This window comes from Buteo buteo, chromosome 1, assembly GCF_964188355.1.
Source record: "Buteo buteo chromosome 1, bButBut1.hap1.1, whole genome shotgun sequence".
NCBI lineage: Eukaryota > Metazoa > Chordata > Aves > Accipitriformes > Accipitridae > Buteo > Buteo buteo.
The window spans coordinates 18,498,222-18,513,445 of NC_134171.1; the positions used below are offsets into that span (position 1 = coordinate 18,498,222).

General features: G+C 42.5%; 1 protein-coding gene and 1 long non-coding RNA gene across 3 annotated transcripts in view; one reads left to right on the top strand and one right to left on the bottom strand.

The window, feature by feature from the left end:
- Window positions 1–357: 357 nt before the first annotated feature.
- LOC142029240 (uncharacterized) lies at window positions 358–15,159 on the bottom strand. The gene is made up of 3 exons (XR_012649878.1): window positions 15,039–15,159; window positions 785–962; window positions 358–691 (listed from the first exon to the last, which is right to left on the bottom strand). It is a non-coding gene; the product is annotated as an uncharacterized LOC142029240 (long non-coding RNA).
- Window positions 13,983–15,224, top strand: part of SLIT2 (slit guidance ligand 2) — a 273,323-nt gene continuing 272,081 nt past the window's right edge. For both annotated transcript variants that reach the window (XM_075023755.1, XM_075023766.1), the window contains exon 1: window positions 13,983–15,188. In XM_075023755.1, the coding sequence (XP_074879856.1) occupies window positions 15,013–15,188 (176 nt within the window). In that variant the 5' untranslated portion in view covers window positions 13,983–15,012. The remainder of the gene's footprint in view (window positions 15,189–15,224) is intronic.

The window sequence follows — 15,224 nt, forward strand, 5'->3', positions numbered from 1 at the left end:
AATTGTTTTATAGGAGATTTCTATACTAGTGAAATGTCTCAAATGCACATGAATGTAAACAACAGCTACAAATTAAGCTGAGTACTTTGATGAAATCCTATTCCCATAAAAGACAACAAAAGTTTTACCACTGGCTTCAGTAAGGCCAGGAATTGACTCTATCATGAGTTCACATCCTTCTATGTTACAAGCCTGAAACACTCGCGTTAAGCCAAGCAGATAAGAACTACAGTTAAGTATGAGAAATAGAAGTATGTTGCATAATATTTATTCCATGTTGTGTAATCTTTATTAAATGAAGCATAAAAATGAACTTAAGCACTTGCTTACATGGTTTGCTGACTTTGGTTTGTTTGAAATGGGCAGTATGAAGTGTAACTGGAACAGGCCAAACGAGAGCTAATGGATGAGGGCAGTCTATTCAGCGCACCTCCTACGGCCACGTAACACTTGGCTCAGCTCTCTTCTTCCCTCATGCTAGTCAGCTCCTCAGCTGAGCAATCAGTTCCTACGCTTTTTTCCTGCTGGAAAGCCTGATTTAAAAAAAAATTGCCCTTCTCCTCTTCCAGCTACCTCTTCGGTCTCTCTTCCTTATCTTTTTCCAGTATTTAGTTCTTCTTTTTGTTCTTCTAATGTCACTCCTTGCTTATCAGTCACGACAGCTGAGGACTTGATGTCATTGTTTTTGAAGCTATGGGGAAAATGGATAATTTATATTTATAAGCAAAAGCAATGACCTCTCTTACACTATATATCCTCTTTCACGTGAAGTCTAATTACTTACTTCTGTTCAGCAATTTGATGCCCTTTTGCCCTCTCAGCTGCATCCACAGTCCTCTGCCAGGACAGCTTGTAAAAGGAAAACAGGAGTGGATGAAGAAAGAATGAGGTAGGTCACTTCTCCACAGGAATGAGATTTAGATGGGTACCATGATTAGCTGAGGAATAGCCTGTTGAAGTTTCTGGAAAAGAAAAAGAGCTGCCTTTATAAGGAGAAGTGAACACTGACTCTATTTTTTATATTACAGGCAGGGCTAGTGGTATCATCCATCATTACAACATCTTCTTTAAACTGCCTTATAAACTTTGCCAGGCTCCAGCTACCAAACAGAAACTCTATGGGACTATTTCAGACTTTATTTTTAGGAGCAGTTTCAAAGTGGTTCAGGAATTTAGGCTGTGGCTTTTTTCCTTTCCTTTTTTTTCTCTTTTTCCCCCCCCTATTTTTTGGGGGTGGGTGTTGGTGGTGGGTTTTTTTGTTGGGTTTTTTTGTTGTGTTTTTTTGAGGGGGTGGGCAGTAAGGCTTGATCTCTTCTGAAAAACTTTGTCATCCATGATTTGAAGAGTCATCTTGAATTTCAGTCTTGGTGGGAGTAGTCCTTGTCAGAGGCAGGCCAAGAATATATATCTTCTTCTGTCTGAATCTGGATGGGAATCAGACATGACAAATCATTGAAAAATTGCTTTTTTATCTGTCAGACAGCACTGGATTGCTGCAAACCTTTTCCACTGAGATTCCGAACCTCTAAATGGAAAGAGGGGCTGATGTCTTGTGTGGGGCTGCAATAAGTACAGACAATATGGAGCAGAAGTTGCGTAATACTAATGACTAAAGCTTCAGGTCATAGGCGTCTCAAGTTGGGCACCTAAGATTTAGTGAAAATTTCAGACCTTAATTTCTTTGTGCATATAGAATGGTGATTAAATAACAGCTTCTCGTATAGTTGTAAATATTTATGAAGTGCATCAGATGCTAGAGTGACAAGCAACATGCAAAAACTCAGGACGAAATTCACCATTTTGTTTTCAGCATAGGCTATGATTTGTGTACATACAAAACCAACACGGGGGCTGAGAAATACCACTGACCACACAACGAACAATATGGGAAAAGCAAAATACTGTTTATCAACTAAATACCACTTATTCTGTGTACTGAAAGAAGTGGAGCCTTGTGGAGAATGTCTTTGCTTTTATTATCACAATACATATACCCCAAGGACTGAAGTAACAGAAGCACTGGAGACTTGCGTATGCTATGAACAACAAAAAAAACCCCAACGTGATGATTCAGATACTACTGACTGTAAGTGTGTATTTTTTTTCCACCTGTTAACCTCTGTACTGGTGATCTATAATTCATCGGTCCCACTGAGCTTTTCTGGGCTAGATACGAGTATCAGCATATTGCATTCAAATTGACTACAAAGTGTCGAATATTTTGTTCTGCCTTCTGCTGGCTACTGACAGTGAATTTGTGTGTTCAGTATGGCTTCTCTTTAAATCAGCACTCCTGTACAATAATATTGCCCCAACGAGAGACTTTAATAATACAAGAAACCAGCACGTTTAAATACATAAAACCCACAGTAGGATAGAGAAACCACAACAACCCAGCAGGCCCCTGCAAGAACAGCAGTTACCGTACTGAGAGGAGGATCAAGGTGAACACTGCCATATAAATTCAGCATTTATTAGCTTGAAGAAATTATTCTGTATGGCTGAGGTTGCGAAATGAGAGTGAGAGAGGTGGTAAAATGGAGTTTCCAGGCTGAAATAATCCAGTACTCTTAGCAGTTTGAAAATAATTTAAGTCTGTCTTACTCTTGTTCTAAGCTCAGTCTTGATCAAAGGAATTATTTGTTTTGTAGATGTTGAAAGACTGGTTCTGGGGAAGTCAGCATTCACAGAAATGGTTAAAAATGGTATTAGGGGAGCAAATACTTTGCAGTGTTTAATTTGATGTTTATACACAGTAAAAAGTGTCTAGTATTTCATACAACTTTCTTCCTGTTTCAAATGCAGATGTGAAGTTCCTTTCATTCCTCATCACTGTGTTAATAGAGAGCTAAACATTTCTCTGATGTGGCAAAGAAGTATGCTACACTGATGCCATGGACACCGTGAATTTCTTTGCAAACAAACTGTATGGTTAAGCTGTACTTCCTTTCGATTGTACAATCTTTACACACTTACCAAGAGAAACCTGAAGTATTTCTTTCCAAGTTGTTAAACTCCTCTTTTGTACTTCACATGAAGTTATTTTTCAGAAAGACAATTGCAGAATATTTATGATTCTGTGGATGTTAGCAGGAGAGCCAGAAAAGGAGCCTCTTACTCAGAATTGAATTAATATTCTGCTTTAGTATCAGGCCCACTGAGCTGGTGGAATTGATATATTTCAGATGAGACATATTGTTTTGCATAACTGAATTCCGGTGGATAGTACCCATGTTATCAGGACACTGGAGTATTTCAAATGATGATTGAAATTATTCCATGATCTCTAATCCTACACAAGAGGAATCAGATTTGTCTATATTTTCAGCAAAAAAGGTAGAATCTCTGTAGATTTCAACAGAAGTATTCCTATGTTTAGAGTTATACAAGTATCTTAGTCTTTGAAACATTGAATAAAGTCTGTTTAAACCCTCCATTCTCACCTAGAAAACATAAATAAAAAGTTGCAATTTCAAGTGGATGAAATAATCTTCATTTTCTTATCCCAAATTGCCAAAACTACTTGTAATCCACTTCGGCAAAAATTAAGTAAGCCTTAGGTACACCTGCAAATTATCCTTAGAAGTAAGTTAACATACAGAAATAGTCTGATAATCTTGTTCAGCCAAGAAGCATAAGAATTTTTTCAAATGACCTTTTCCAATGTATCTTTGAATCTTACCAGTTTTTTTCTTCAGAGTGAATCGTGGTTCCATAATCATTCTGGTTCTTTTTCTTACATCCTAAATTCTTATGTGTACCTAAATGTCTAGTTTTACTAGACATACTGTGTTAACCTTTTCTCTATGATTAAGCTTGTAGAAGCATAGACAATGTGGTTTTTTTTAAAGTATATCTAGAATATGTTCAGTTTCACCTCACTCCCAGTGGAACCCACTCCTTTCTCTGTTCTCTATTTTTATTGACATAAACATTTTGCTCTTAGTTGAGAATTATAAAACATATTAAAATCTGACATCTCTGCTTTAATCTAATGTTTTTTCAGGTGCTTATTAATAAGTTTGGATCTGAAACCACTGTCCTCTCTCATTCATACATCCTTGGAATACAGATCAAAATTAAGCTGTTCATTTAGCAATTTCAAGCCTTCTCTTTAAGAAATCAGAGTTCTCAGATCAACCAGGTTCATAAACTAGTTTCCTGAATATATGAAATGATCTTATGCAGTTGTTTTTGTTTCTCTTCATTTATGTTTAAAAGAATTGATCATTCAATCTCGTGTTATATTCTATGACCATTTTTTCCAGAAATATTTCATAAAATAGCAAACAAATCCAAACCAGTAGAAGCACCCGTTGGTGGTTCAGGAATTGTTTGATGATGAAATCTGCTGCCTATTGCATTCAGGAATATCTGGTTCTTCCCAATACTAGTGGAAAACTGTACTAGAATCACGCAATTCTCAGCAGTAATCTTTCTCGTAATGCTGAAGGTTATTATCCATTTCTTACTTCCACCTTAGGTGACTGTAAAAAGCTCCCGCCACTAACATAGTAAAAACTTCCTTCTTTACATACTTATCCCTGGTATTATCCAAAGGTTCTGCTTATAGTTGTCTCAGGAAACTACACACTGGATTTATGTGACTAATTAATTTTAAGTTCAGTGACTATACCAAAACTGGAGAAGATATTTCACATGAAAATTTCGGTCAGTGTAAGGATTTTGCTTTTTTATTCTGTTTTGTAAAAATAATAATAATAATTAAAAAAACCCAAACAACCAAAAACCAAACCCAAACAAACAAAAAAACAGGCAGCCAATCATCATTTCAAATGAAAAATCACAATATTTAGGTTTGAGCAAGTCAACATAAAATTTTCAACTAAAATAAAGTATCACTTGTTATTTCAGTCAACACTGCTTATAAAATCATCTTGAATTTCCAAATATGATTTGTTGATCAGAAACTGCATTTTTCAGTGAGAGAACTGTTAATCTGAAAAAATTTCCTTGTCTCTTTTCATCTTCACACTACTCTGTTTTCTTGGAATTAACTTCATGATTCTTGATATAGCTGTGGAAAAATGATGATATGCAATATGGACAGACTAGTATCTTTCATTATGTATTATTCTAAAGGTCTGTAGTGAAACTTGAACCTCATAACCCTTAACACATGCTGTCAGTAATGGAGATTTGGGTAGTGAAAAATTTTACAACTCAGAAATATAAATCACAACTTCTACCCTTTCCATTGGGAAATGAAGGTGTATATTTCTGCCTTTCTTCTCCCCTGTAGTCTTTGTTTTCCAGTGTCTTCACGTCTATTCAGCAGGTATAATAGAGGGGCAACAGCAGAAAAAAAAAGACCTTGATCCTTTCTCTTATACTCACACAGTTTTTTCAGAAGCGCTGAATGCCAGACTGGCTGTTACTCTTCTTGAGCATCTTACTATCCTTTGCAGGACATTTGAGTCTGCTTCATTCCTCTCGAATACAAGCTGGTCAATAAGCCAAGAAGTGTTAAAGGGCATACATCCTTAACGTTACTTATTCTAAGATAAGTATTTGCAGGTCACCTTCTTGCTCTGTTTAGAGAATCTTCTCCTTTCCAGAACCCTTTCCTAGTGGAGCTGCCTCTACAATAAAGTCTTCCCTGTTGCTTGTGCGTTGTGTTTTCAGACAAGAGAGCAAAGTGCCAGGTACACAAAAACAATGGGAGGGTGAGAGGCACAAATATTTTGGTGAAAACACTGAGTCACCAACAGGACTAGGAGGAATATATTTCATGTTCTTATTAAACCATTGTTCTTCAAAGGTTGTGGCTAATGAGTCAAAATTTGTTTATGAATAGAATATACCCAGCTGAAAATACGTACCAGCTTTTATAGCTAAATATTGTTTCCCTAGAAAATGTCTTTTAAGTTATCTACAGAGAGAAACCACTTCCTTTCAGGAAAAAATATGCTCTCACATACTCATTTTTAAGCAGTAAGTGGAAAACAAAGATTCAGCAATGTTCTCCCTAGGACTGATACAGTTTCAATCCTGATCAGATACAATTGAAATACATCCTATGTGGTGATAAAGAAACAAAAATAAAGAACATATACATAATAACAATACTATGTGCTAGAAAGTTTTTGTATGCTTAGAAAAAGCAGGTTATAACAACTTCTTCTTCCATGAAAACTGCCAGAAAAGTTTGAGAGATCTCAGCATTCAAAGTATCCTTATCAACTCTGACATTTTACAAGCAGCCTCTCCTCCCATTCTCCAAAAAAAACCCCTCCCAAATCCAACCTTCTTCTCTCCTCTCACAAGATATATACTCTACAAACCCCAAACAAATGCAGAAATGTCCGGTGCGTGTTAGGTTATGGCAAGAACAGTGGGTAGAGTTATTTCAACCAAAGTGTACTGGAAGATTTCAAACCAGATTTTTTTTAATTTTTTTTTATTTTTTTTTTTTTTTTAGAATAGAGTCTTTAGAGAGAGAACAGAAAGCACTGCAGCTCTGGTTTCCTTGGTATGGGCAACAGAAGAGTCAACAGTGAACTGACTCCATTTTCCCTCACAAAGAGGCAAATGGGAATGACACAAAAAAGAACCAGCCATCTCAATTTAAAATTGCAGAAAAAGTACCCTTTGTACTATCATCCAATTCATCCACTTGATATGCACCCTGAAAAGGAGGGAAAAACTATGTAAAATCTAAACCCTACTGTTTTCTACTTCTTCAGCAATATTAGCAACCATGAGGTGAACCTGGAGAAATCCTTTCCAATTACATTAGGACAGATATATTTCTACAAAAGTCTGAAGAGAAGCTGAGAAAGACTTGGAAAGGTCATTATGAAAAGATTAAAAAAATCACTTGTGGCTTATTCCTTTGTGCCAGGAATAAGTGTTCTACCTCTGCTGCTAGATGACAGTGAAAGCAACTTGCGAGTTGCATTGACGGAATAGGTAACAGTTCATCTCGAAGTAACGCCATTTTATCCTCAGATTCAGTTACAACAGAGGAAGCCTGACAAAATGAAAGTTGAGAGAAAGGATATGTTCTCTGTTTATAACTACATCAGGGTGGCAATCCCCAGGGAAGGAAAATAACAATTTAACTTAAAGGCCAGACATTAACACTGAAACAAATGAGTACAACATAGCATGACTACACTCACGGTGAAAATTAGGTTTCTGCTTGCAAATAGCCAAAACGAAGCCAAAATCAAATTGTTTAAAGATTGAGTTTTCCTGGTTACTTTTGATGGTAAGAGACTAGATCCTCCACCGTACAAGGATATGATTAGCTTAGCACAAATTATCAGCCTTCATGCAGAAATATCAGCCTCAGTCATCTGTCTCATGCAAAATGTCAGACTCAATAATTTGAATAATCCCTTTTACACTAAACTGTAATGAATTCCTAAGAATTCGCACACACTAAATTGGGAGATAGGATTCTTAAATACAAATTCCTCATAAATTACAGAAGTGTTTTTTTTTAGTTGAAATGATAAAGTTCTTAAACTGCATGAGGTGGATGAGGTCCCTCGTGCCATCCCATGCAAGACAAGCAATATAGTGTGTTCGTTAATCTATGTCATAGGAGTATTGAACATACAACAGCTATCAGGTTTTCTACATTTGATAGCACCTGAGAGGTCACTGGTAAGGGTTAAAGACTTTGTTAGCACAAATTATGAGACTTTTACCAGTAGGTGAAGATACAGTATAATAAATACTGACTATACACCACTTAAATCTGGATTTCAGGTAAATAAGGAAATTAATTGACTCAGTTTTTGCATAAGAAAAGTTCGGTAATGTTAGACCAGTTTATCTTGTGTTGGTTTTCTATGCTGAAGCACTTCTTGCATTTTCCCTTTAAGTTTCAGTTTCCCAATTGTTTATTCTTTGGAAATTCATCTTCTTAATGCAGATTAGGTAGATTTATCAATGTATGTAGTGTCACATGACTATTGCTGCTTTCATATAGCTCTTCAATTTACTAGGAAGCATAAACAAAATTTAGCCTAGCTGTCTAGAAATAATCCCATGTTGCCATGTGAAATCTAAGCATAAGTGAAGCAAATAGAACCCAAATAAAGTAGTGTGCATAGTCTGTGTCATGCAATATGACTGTGTTCACCAAGCTCCAACACTTCCATTTCCTCCCTCCCCAGATTTTTCTAGACCTAGCCATGAGGTATTGGAAATATTTTTCATAAAGGAGTAAATTATAATGAGAATCTTGCTATACGACAGATCTGCACAGAGTACTTAAAGTTCTACTTATTTGAGAAACTGGAATAAATCCACTCTAGTCCATTAGAATGATAATGGAGTGATTCAAGGTTTTCATTTTCAGCTCCTAAAACCCAGGAAATTTTTCAAATAAATTTCCAATCATGCTTTATGGTGAAGCATTGTCAGAATCTAGATAGCTCAATGGGAGCCTAAAGGTTTTACATGTGTGAAATCCGTGACCTTAAAAATTTGATAGCGTCCCTTTGATATTGGATAAACCTCAGGTCACTCAGCTTTAGATTAAGGATACATTTCTGAAATATTTACTACCAGTTTTAATGTTTATTATGGGTGCCGTTTCATGGAAGTCAAGAAGTTTGATCCTTAGCTCCCTTGGAGAAGTTGTACAAACACAGACATGGTCCTATACCCCCTTCCTGCCAGCTAGAGTTTGCTTTAATCTTGTATTTAAACTGAAGGCATTTCAGACCTGTTCTAAACCTGCCTAGGTAACAACTAGAGAAGATAGCTAGCAACTAAATAAAATCTTCTTTGAGCTAAAATATTGTTTGGATACACTTATGATTTCCAAGTTGCTCTTTAGGCCATAGTCCATTGTGAAATACCAAAACAGTTAAAGCTCAGAAAATACGGGCTCGGATTCGTCCAAGCAGTCAATGTTCGGAAGGATTAAAAGCAGAACACTATTTAAATGATATTTGACCATAGTTTCCAGTGGAATGCACCTATCCCTTTGTGTCTCTGTTGTAATAGATTCTTACAGAAAAGTTTTTTTTTCACGCTTATTCAGCAATGCGATACGTGGTTTCCCCATTCTTTCGTTGCAATTTCATGCTTTTTGTTCTCACTGTGTGTCTCTGTTTTTTCTGCAGCATTCCATATTACTATTTTTTTATTTCTCCCTCACTCTTTTACCGTGTCTGTGATGCTAGCTTGTTGCTCAGGTTCTCCTCATGACTTCTTTTGCACGGATCATGGCACAATCTTCCTCCTCTGTTCTGATCTGAATGCTAGCATTGTCTCTGCATTGCTTGGTCCACAAGATCTACGCTTGCTTACAGGTAAATAGACAATGAACTTCACATTAGCTTGATAGACAAAAGGACTTAGTTGCCAGTTTTTAAAAAATTGTATTACTTTACCTTTCACACATCACGTGGAGGTTGTGATCATATTTTTGTCGTATTACTCCACTTCCAAGCACAATCCTGACTGGAAGTGCTAGATGATCCTGAATTATAAACATGTGATAATAAATAATGAGCAACTAATACACACAGCTAGATGTCCTCTTTGACAATGAATATTACTGCTAGAAGGCTACTTATTTTATGCCCATGGGAAATCACAGCTAAATAAAACCTGAAAAGCCAGTTGGCTAATGTCCCTACTTACACACTGTGTGTGGTACATCTGGATAATTCCTATCTCGTATGTGTTCAGTCTGTTTTAAAATTTCCAGTAAAGATTTGGCTTGAAGGGGATGAAGCAAAGACCAGTATCATCTTTTGGGTTTCACAGCCTTCTTTACTACCAGCTTTTCTGATTCATAAACCTTCCTCCCTGAAAATGAAGACCTTTACTGGTTTTGAATATCAACTGACCACTGTGCTGTTTACAAACACGTTTTAATTTTGGGAAGTATTATTATGTCTTTCCTTTTTCTGGGTCATTTTTGGGGGATGCTTTTGTTTGTTTGTTTGTTTATTTTTAAACCAGGTAAATGCACTTTTTTCACACTTTTTTCATAGTTCATGTTTGTTAAAACTTACATTCTTAGTTTTGTCCCCTGGAGCCTCTCTGTTTTATTTACAGCATATTTTAGGAATGGTGCCCAAAATGGAACACTTTATCCTACCCATAAAAGCTGACAAAAGCTTTTATGAAGCTTTAGGAATTGATAAGCATTTAAGAATGCTTACCTCCCTTATGTAATATATACCTCATCAGAATGATGTTTGCCTTTTTGTAATGGAATCTCCTTTACCATAAATTTAAGATGACATGTTTTCATCTCTGTATCCTTCTCTGGAGTGCTGCTGCCCAGCTAGTCATTTTGCATTTATGCATTTGAATTTCTTTTCTGAATGCAATGTTATGCTCATGTCTTCCTTAAGATTTACTAATTCCATGTGTTTTCTCCAGTTTATCAAAATAATTTTGAATTATTGTTCTGCCTTGCAAAATCCCTACATCCCTTTCCATCCTGGTATCATCTGTTAATAGTTATACTTAATTTTCAATCACTAGTGGAATCATTCAGTGACATAATTGTCTTAACAGCTTTTTAAGAGAGTCTACTTTCCATGCACTCCCAGACCGACCATCAACCATCCTCTGAATACAGGATTTGGGTTTTTTTTACTCAGTTAAGTGTCCACGTTCCAGCACTTGGATTTTGACTATATTGAAGTAGATTGCTTAGAAAAATGTTAATGTGCGTGGTGGCAAGCGACCTGCTAATATCACCATCTCTCACACTTTCCCCTTACCCATAAGCTAGTTACCTTGTCAAAAAAGGAAACTAGATCAGTTTGTACTGTTTTTTCTTGATATAACTCTGTTGGCCATTTTTCTGTCACCTTATTGACCTTCAATTATGTACAAACTGATGAGTCATTTGGTTCAGTATCTTTCAGGCACACTGCCCTTACAAAGCTATAGTGATGCTCATACAGCAGATGATGTCCACTGAGCTCCCTCAGATGTATCTACACAGCACACAGCTTTGTGCTCAGCCATAGTCACTGCTACCAACCTCAGCCGTGAGTTACCTATCGTTATTGACTTTGATCTCCTTATGCTAATAGTTCTGATCTTCTTAGTTTTTTGAGTAACCCTTTAGATCACCCTCCAAAGGGTGGAATGTTGTACAATGAAATCTGGAGAACAGAAAAGTGCTTTTAGCTGCTGTCAGTATTTTCTGAAATGGCTGTAAGAAAAATTTTCGCTCTTCCACTGATGAATGTTTCTAATTGCTTTTCTTTTAACATACCTTGCTGCTACAGTTTTTCCCCAGCTTCTTCCTCAATGGGAATATTTTCCCTCATAACTTTGGAAGTGGCTTAGAATTAATTCCGCAGGCAACTGAGGCAGCCACAGGGCACTCTGCAGGGCAACGTTCATACTCCAGCGATGATCCTACGCCGTGTCTGACAGAAGGCCTCGCTCTCAGACAATTTCAGACATTGGGAGCTCTCCCATTGAAGAGTTTAGATCACAAAGAGAGAGTTTCAATGTGCTGGCAGGCGAGACACTCAGGAAAATCAATCTGAGTGAATGAAAGGTATGCTTCAAAGGTGGGCATGTTAAAAATCAATGAACCCCCGAATAGGAATAAAAATTGATCTTGCTTGTACTTAGTATACTGCTCTTTGAAAGCAAAGCATATTAAATTAAGACCAGTTTAGATTTTGAATCAGCTCTGCATGGAGTAGTTTAGCAACATTTAACACTTCAAGAATTGATTCAGATTTTCTGAGAATTCCTGTAAATTAAAAAGATTTATTATTTCTTCTCTTTGTGTCTTCTGCAGCACTAGGCACTTTGCTGGTAGTTGAAACAAATAATGAAAAAATACTGAATGGTTAACATTGTATTTTCTGTTTTTTGTCTGCCTGGAGTCATAAGATAAAGGATTTTAGTAGAGGCATGAAAGCAGTATGTCAGGTTAAGTTCTTTTTTTTTTTTTTTCTTTTCTGTTGCTTGCTAGAAACTTGCAAAATCCTTTCTAAATGCTTTGTAAAGACCTAAAACAATCAAATGGGAGAAAAGAGCGAAAAGCATTTATACATGGAAGCTGATGTATTGCCCTTACAGTCACTGAATTCTCCTTCCTGCACCAACCTAAAAAACTGGAGTATCTCTGTGTCTCTGTAAGACCTAAGGTGCCATTATCAGCATTTGAAAACAGTGCAACAACCATATTTACTGGTCGTTGTCTAAACAAATGGATCAAAAAAGTTTTTATTAGGAATGTACATTTTTAGCAATTTTCATTTTGGCTCACATGCTACAGTAAGGGAAGTGAGGAGTAACTTCGCTGGCTTCCACTTCAGCAGATTAACTCGGATCTAGACCAGCGTTTCTGGGAACAGAATTTGTCCTCCTGGTAATGGGCGAAAAGAGACAGTAAGCCTCTTGCGGGGATTGTGCAGCAGAGACCCCAGGGATGAAGAGACTCAGCTGGACCCAGCCATATGGAAGAAACTATGGGCTCCCTTGAGCATTTCCAAACTACACCTTGCTGAAGGCTTAGTCATCCCCGCTGGGGGTTGCCATCTATGAAAGACAAATCATTTTCACCTATTACTGGGGTCTCAAGAGCTGTTATAAATCAGATGGAACTGAATTCACAAGCAAGGAAAACCAAACCCAGTTAAAATTCAGTTTAGAGCCTGATGCACTCACTATTTTCCTGAGAATGCTGAAGACGCGCTGACAATAAACAGCACTTCAGGAAAATTTATCAGGAACGTTGTGTGTATTCAGAACACAATTTTTTGAAACGGGAAGTGTTTTCTGAAGGAGCAGAGCGGCATTAATGCTGCTACTCGACACATTTTAACCTACGGAATAACGCTTGCCCATGTCATTTTATTTTCGAAAATAATTTATGAGCCATTCTGGTGTGTTTCGCACTAAAACTGCACCCGTAGAAAACGCCAAGAAACCCCTCTTTCTCCTCCGTAGCGACTGCTGCCCAGGGCAGACAGACAGGACGACCCTCGCCGAGATATTTACCAGCGCTGCCGGCGACGCTTCAGCCCCCCTCCCTCGCCAGGCAAAACGCACCCGAGCACCGCGGCCGACCCCGGCCCCGCTCCCTCCCCTCCCTCCTCTCCCTTCTCCCTCGCGGGGCGCTGGACACCCGCAGGCCGCGGCTGCCTCAGAAACTCCGCGCAACAACTCCGCGCGCCGGGGCGGCGAGGAGGGGGGGGGCGAGGGGAGCTCCGCCGCTCTCCCGGGGCGGGGGGCGGACCTGCCCGCCCCCCCCCCGCCGCCGCGCGCTCCCCCAACTTTCATTCATTGTTGGCGTCGCCGCGCAGCTCCCCCCCCCCCCCGCTCGCCCCCCGCGCTCGCCGAGCCGGGGCCGGGCCGGGCCGGCCGGGGCGGGCGGCGGCGCAGCCAGTGAGCGCGGCGCGGGGCGCTGCGGGCGGGGCCGGGGAGGCGCGGCCCCGCCGCCCCTATATAGGGCGGCGCGTGGGGCTCTCCCGGCTCCGTGGGAGCGGGGCGAGGGGCGCCGCGCCGGGCCGGGCGGGCGGCGGGCGCCGTGCGGCCGCGTGGGGAGCTCTCGGCGAGGCGCCGGCGGAGGTCGCGGCCGCTCTCGGGGAGCACTTTCCGCGGGCGGCGGCAGGCACCTTGCAGCGGGGAGGAGAGCCGGCCGGCCTGCGTGCGGCGGTGCCATCCTATTGTTCAAGCGGAGAGAGTCGGGGTGCGAGGGAAGGAGCCGGCGTGTCGCCTCCCGTCTCCCGCTGCCGGCCCCCCCCCCCCCCCGGCACCCACCCACCCCCCCTCGCCTCCGCCGTTTCCCTCTGCGCCGGAGGAGCGCCGCCGCCAGGGAGCCGAGGGCCGGGCCGGGCTGTTCGGCGCCAGCACCGACAGCTCAGGTGCAGCGGCGGGATCGGGGGAAGGGGCGCGAGCCCTTCCCGAGGCGCTGCGCCTCGGCGGGCTCCGGGAGAGGAGGAAAGTTGCTCCCTTTCCAGCAGCGACCCCGGGAGCCGCTGAACTGGCCTCACCTGGAAGGACTGAGCAGTTCCTACCTTTCCCATCAGGTGCCTTTGCCGCAGCAAAGCCCCGGTATCCGGGAGACCACGGGGAGTAGCGTAACGCGCCCACCCCCCCGCCCCTCCCGCCCTCGCCGCGCACCGCTCGTGTGATCTGGTCTGTCTCGCCGTGCTCCCGGGATCACAGGAGGATCTATAGCTGTGATCTGTCACCGAGGAGGAGGAGGTCGTGGATGAACTCCCTTCCAGCAGGGCAACGAATCACTTCTCGACTGCTTATTATTATCGTGCTCTAGGACCAGCCCTTTCCTGCTAAACTTGGCTTGGGAGCTTACAGCAGGAGGGGGCGCGGGGGGTGGAAAGCCAAGCCCAACATCATCTTGTGTGTTTGACTTTTTTTTTTTTTTTTTTTTCTTCCTCCCCTCCCGCCTCCTTCCGTGAGACAGTTTGATGAATGCCTGCGAGAGGGGTATGATTTGCTGAGGCGCCTCTGGCAGGGCGGTGTGTGCGCGGTGTCAGCCCCGCCGCCGCCCCCCGTGGGGCTGTGAGCGGCCCGCGGCGGGGGACGCGCGTGGGAGCGGCTGCTGCGCTGCGCGGGCCGCCGCGGAGGAAGCGCGCCGCTCGGGCGGACGGGGCTCCGCGGCCTCTCGCCGGGGGCTCGGAGGGGAGCGACGGCTCGGAGGAAGATAAGGAGCTCGCCCAACTCCGCCGTACCCTGAGCCCGCGGGTTTGCTTCGCCTCGCCTTCGCGGGGAGCGTGTGAAGACGAGACCCGAGTGCCGCCTCTCCCCGGCACCCGACGGGCTAGCGAGGGAGGGCCCGGGCCCGGCCCCCCTCCCAGCGAAGTTGCCTTCGGCCGCGGATCGCTGCCCACCCGCCTCACTTTGCCGCCGGGGTCGTTTTGTCGCCTGAGCTTCGGATAGAAAGGACTTCGCTCGCTCCGCACCCTGAAAGTTGCCCGAGCGCTCCCCGCGGCGAGGAGGAGGGCGGCGCGCCCCGCGCCTCCCCGGGGCCGAGGCCGGCGGGCCCCGGCCGGGCGGCAGCGGGCGGGGATGATGTGCGGCTGGGGGAAGCTCACCCTGTCCCTGGGGCTGCTGCTGGCGATGGCGGGCGAGGTGGCGCCGCAGCCGTGCCCGGCGCAGTGCTCCTGCTCGGGGAGCACCGTGGACTGTCACGGGCTGGCGCTGCGCGGCGTCCCGAGGAACATCCCCCGCAACACCGAGAGGCTGTAAGTAACCCGGCCGGGGCGGCGGCGAGCGCCCCG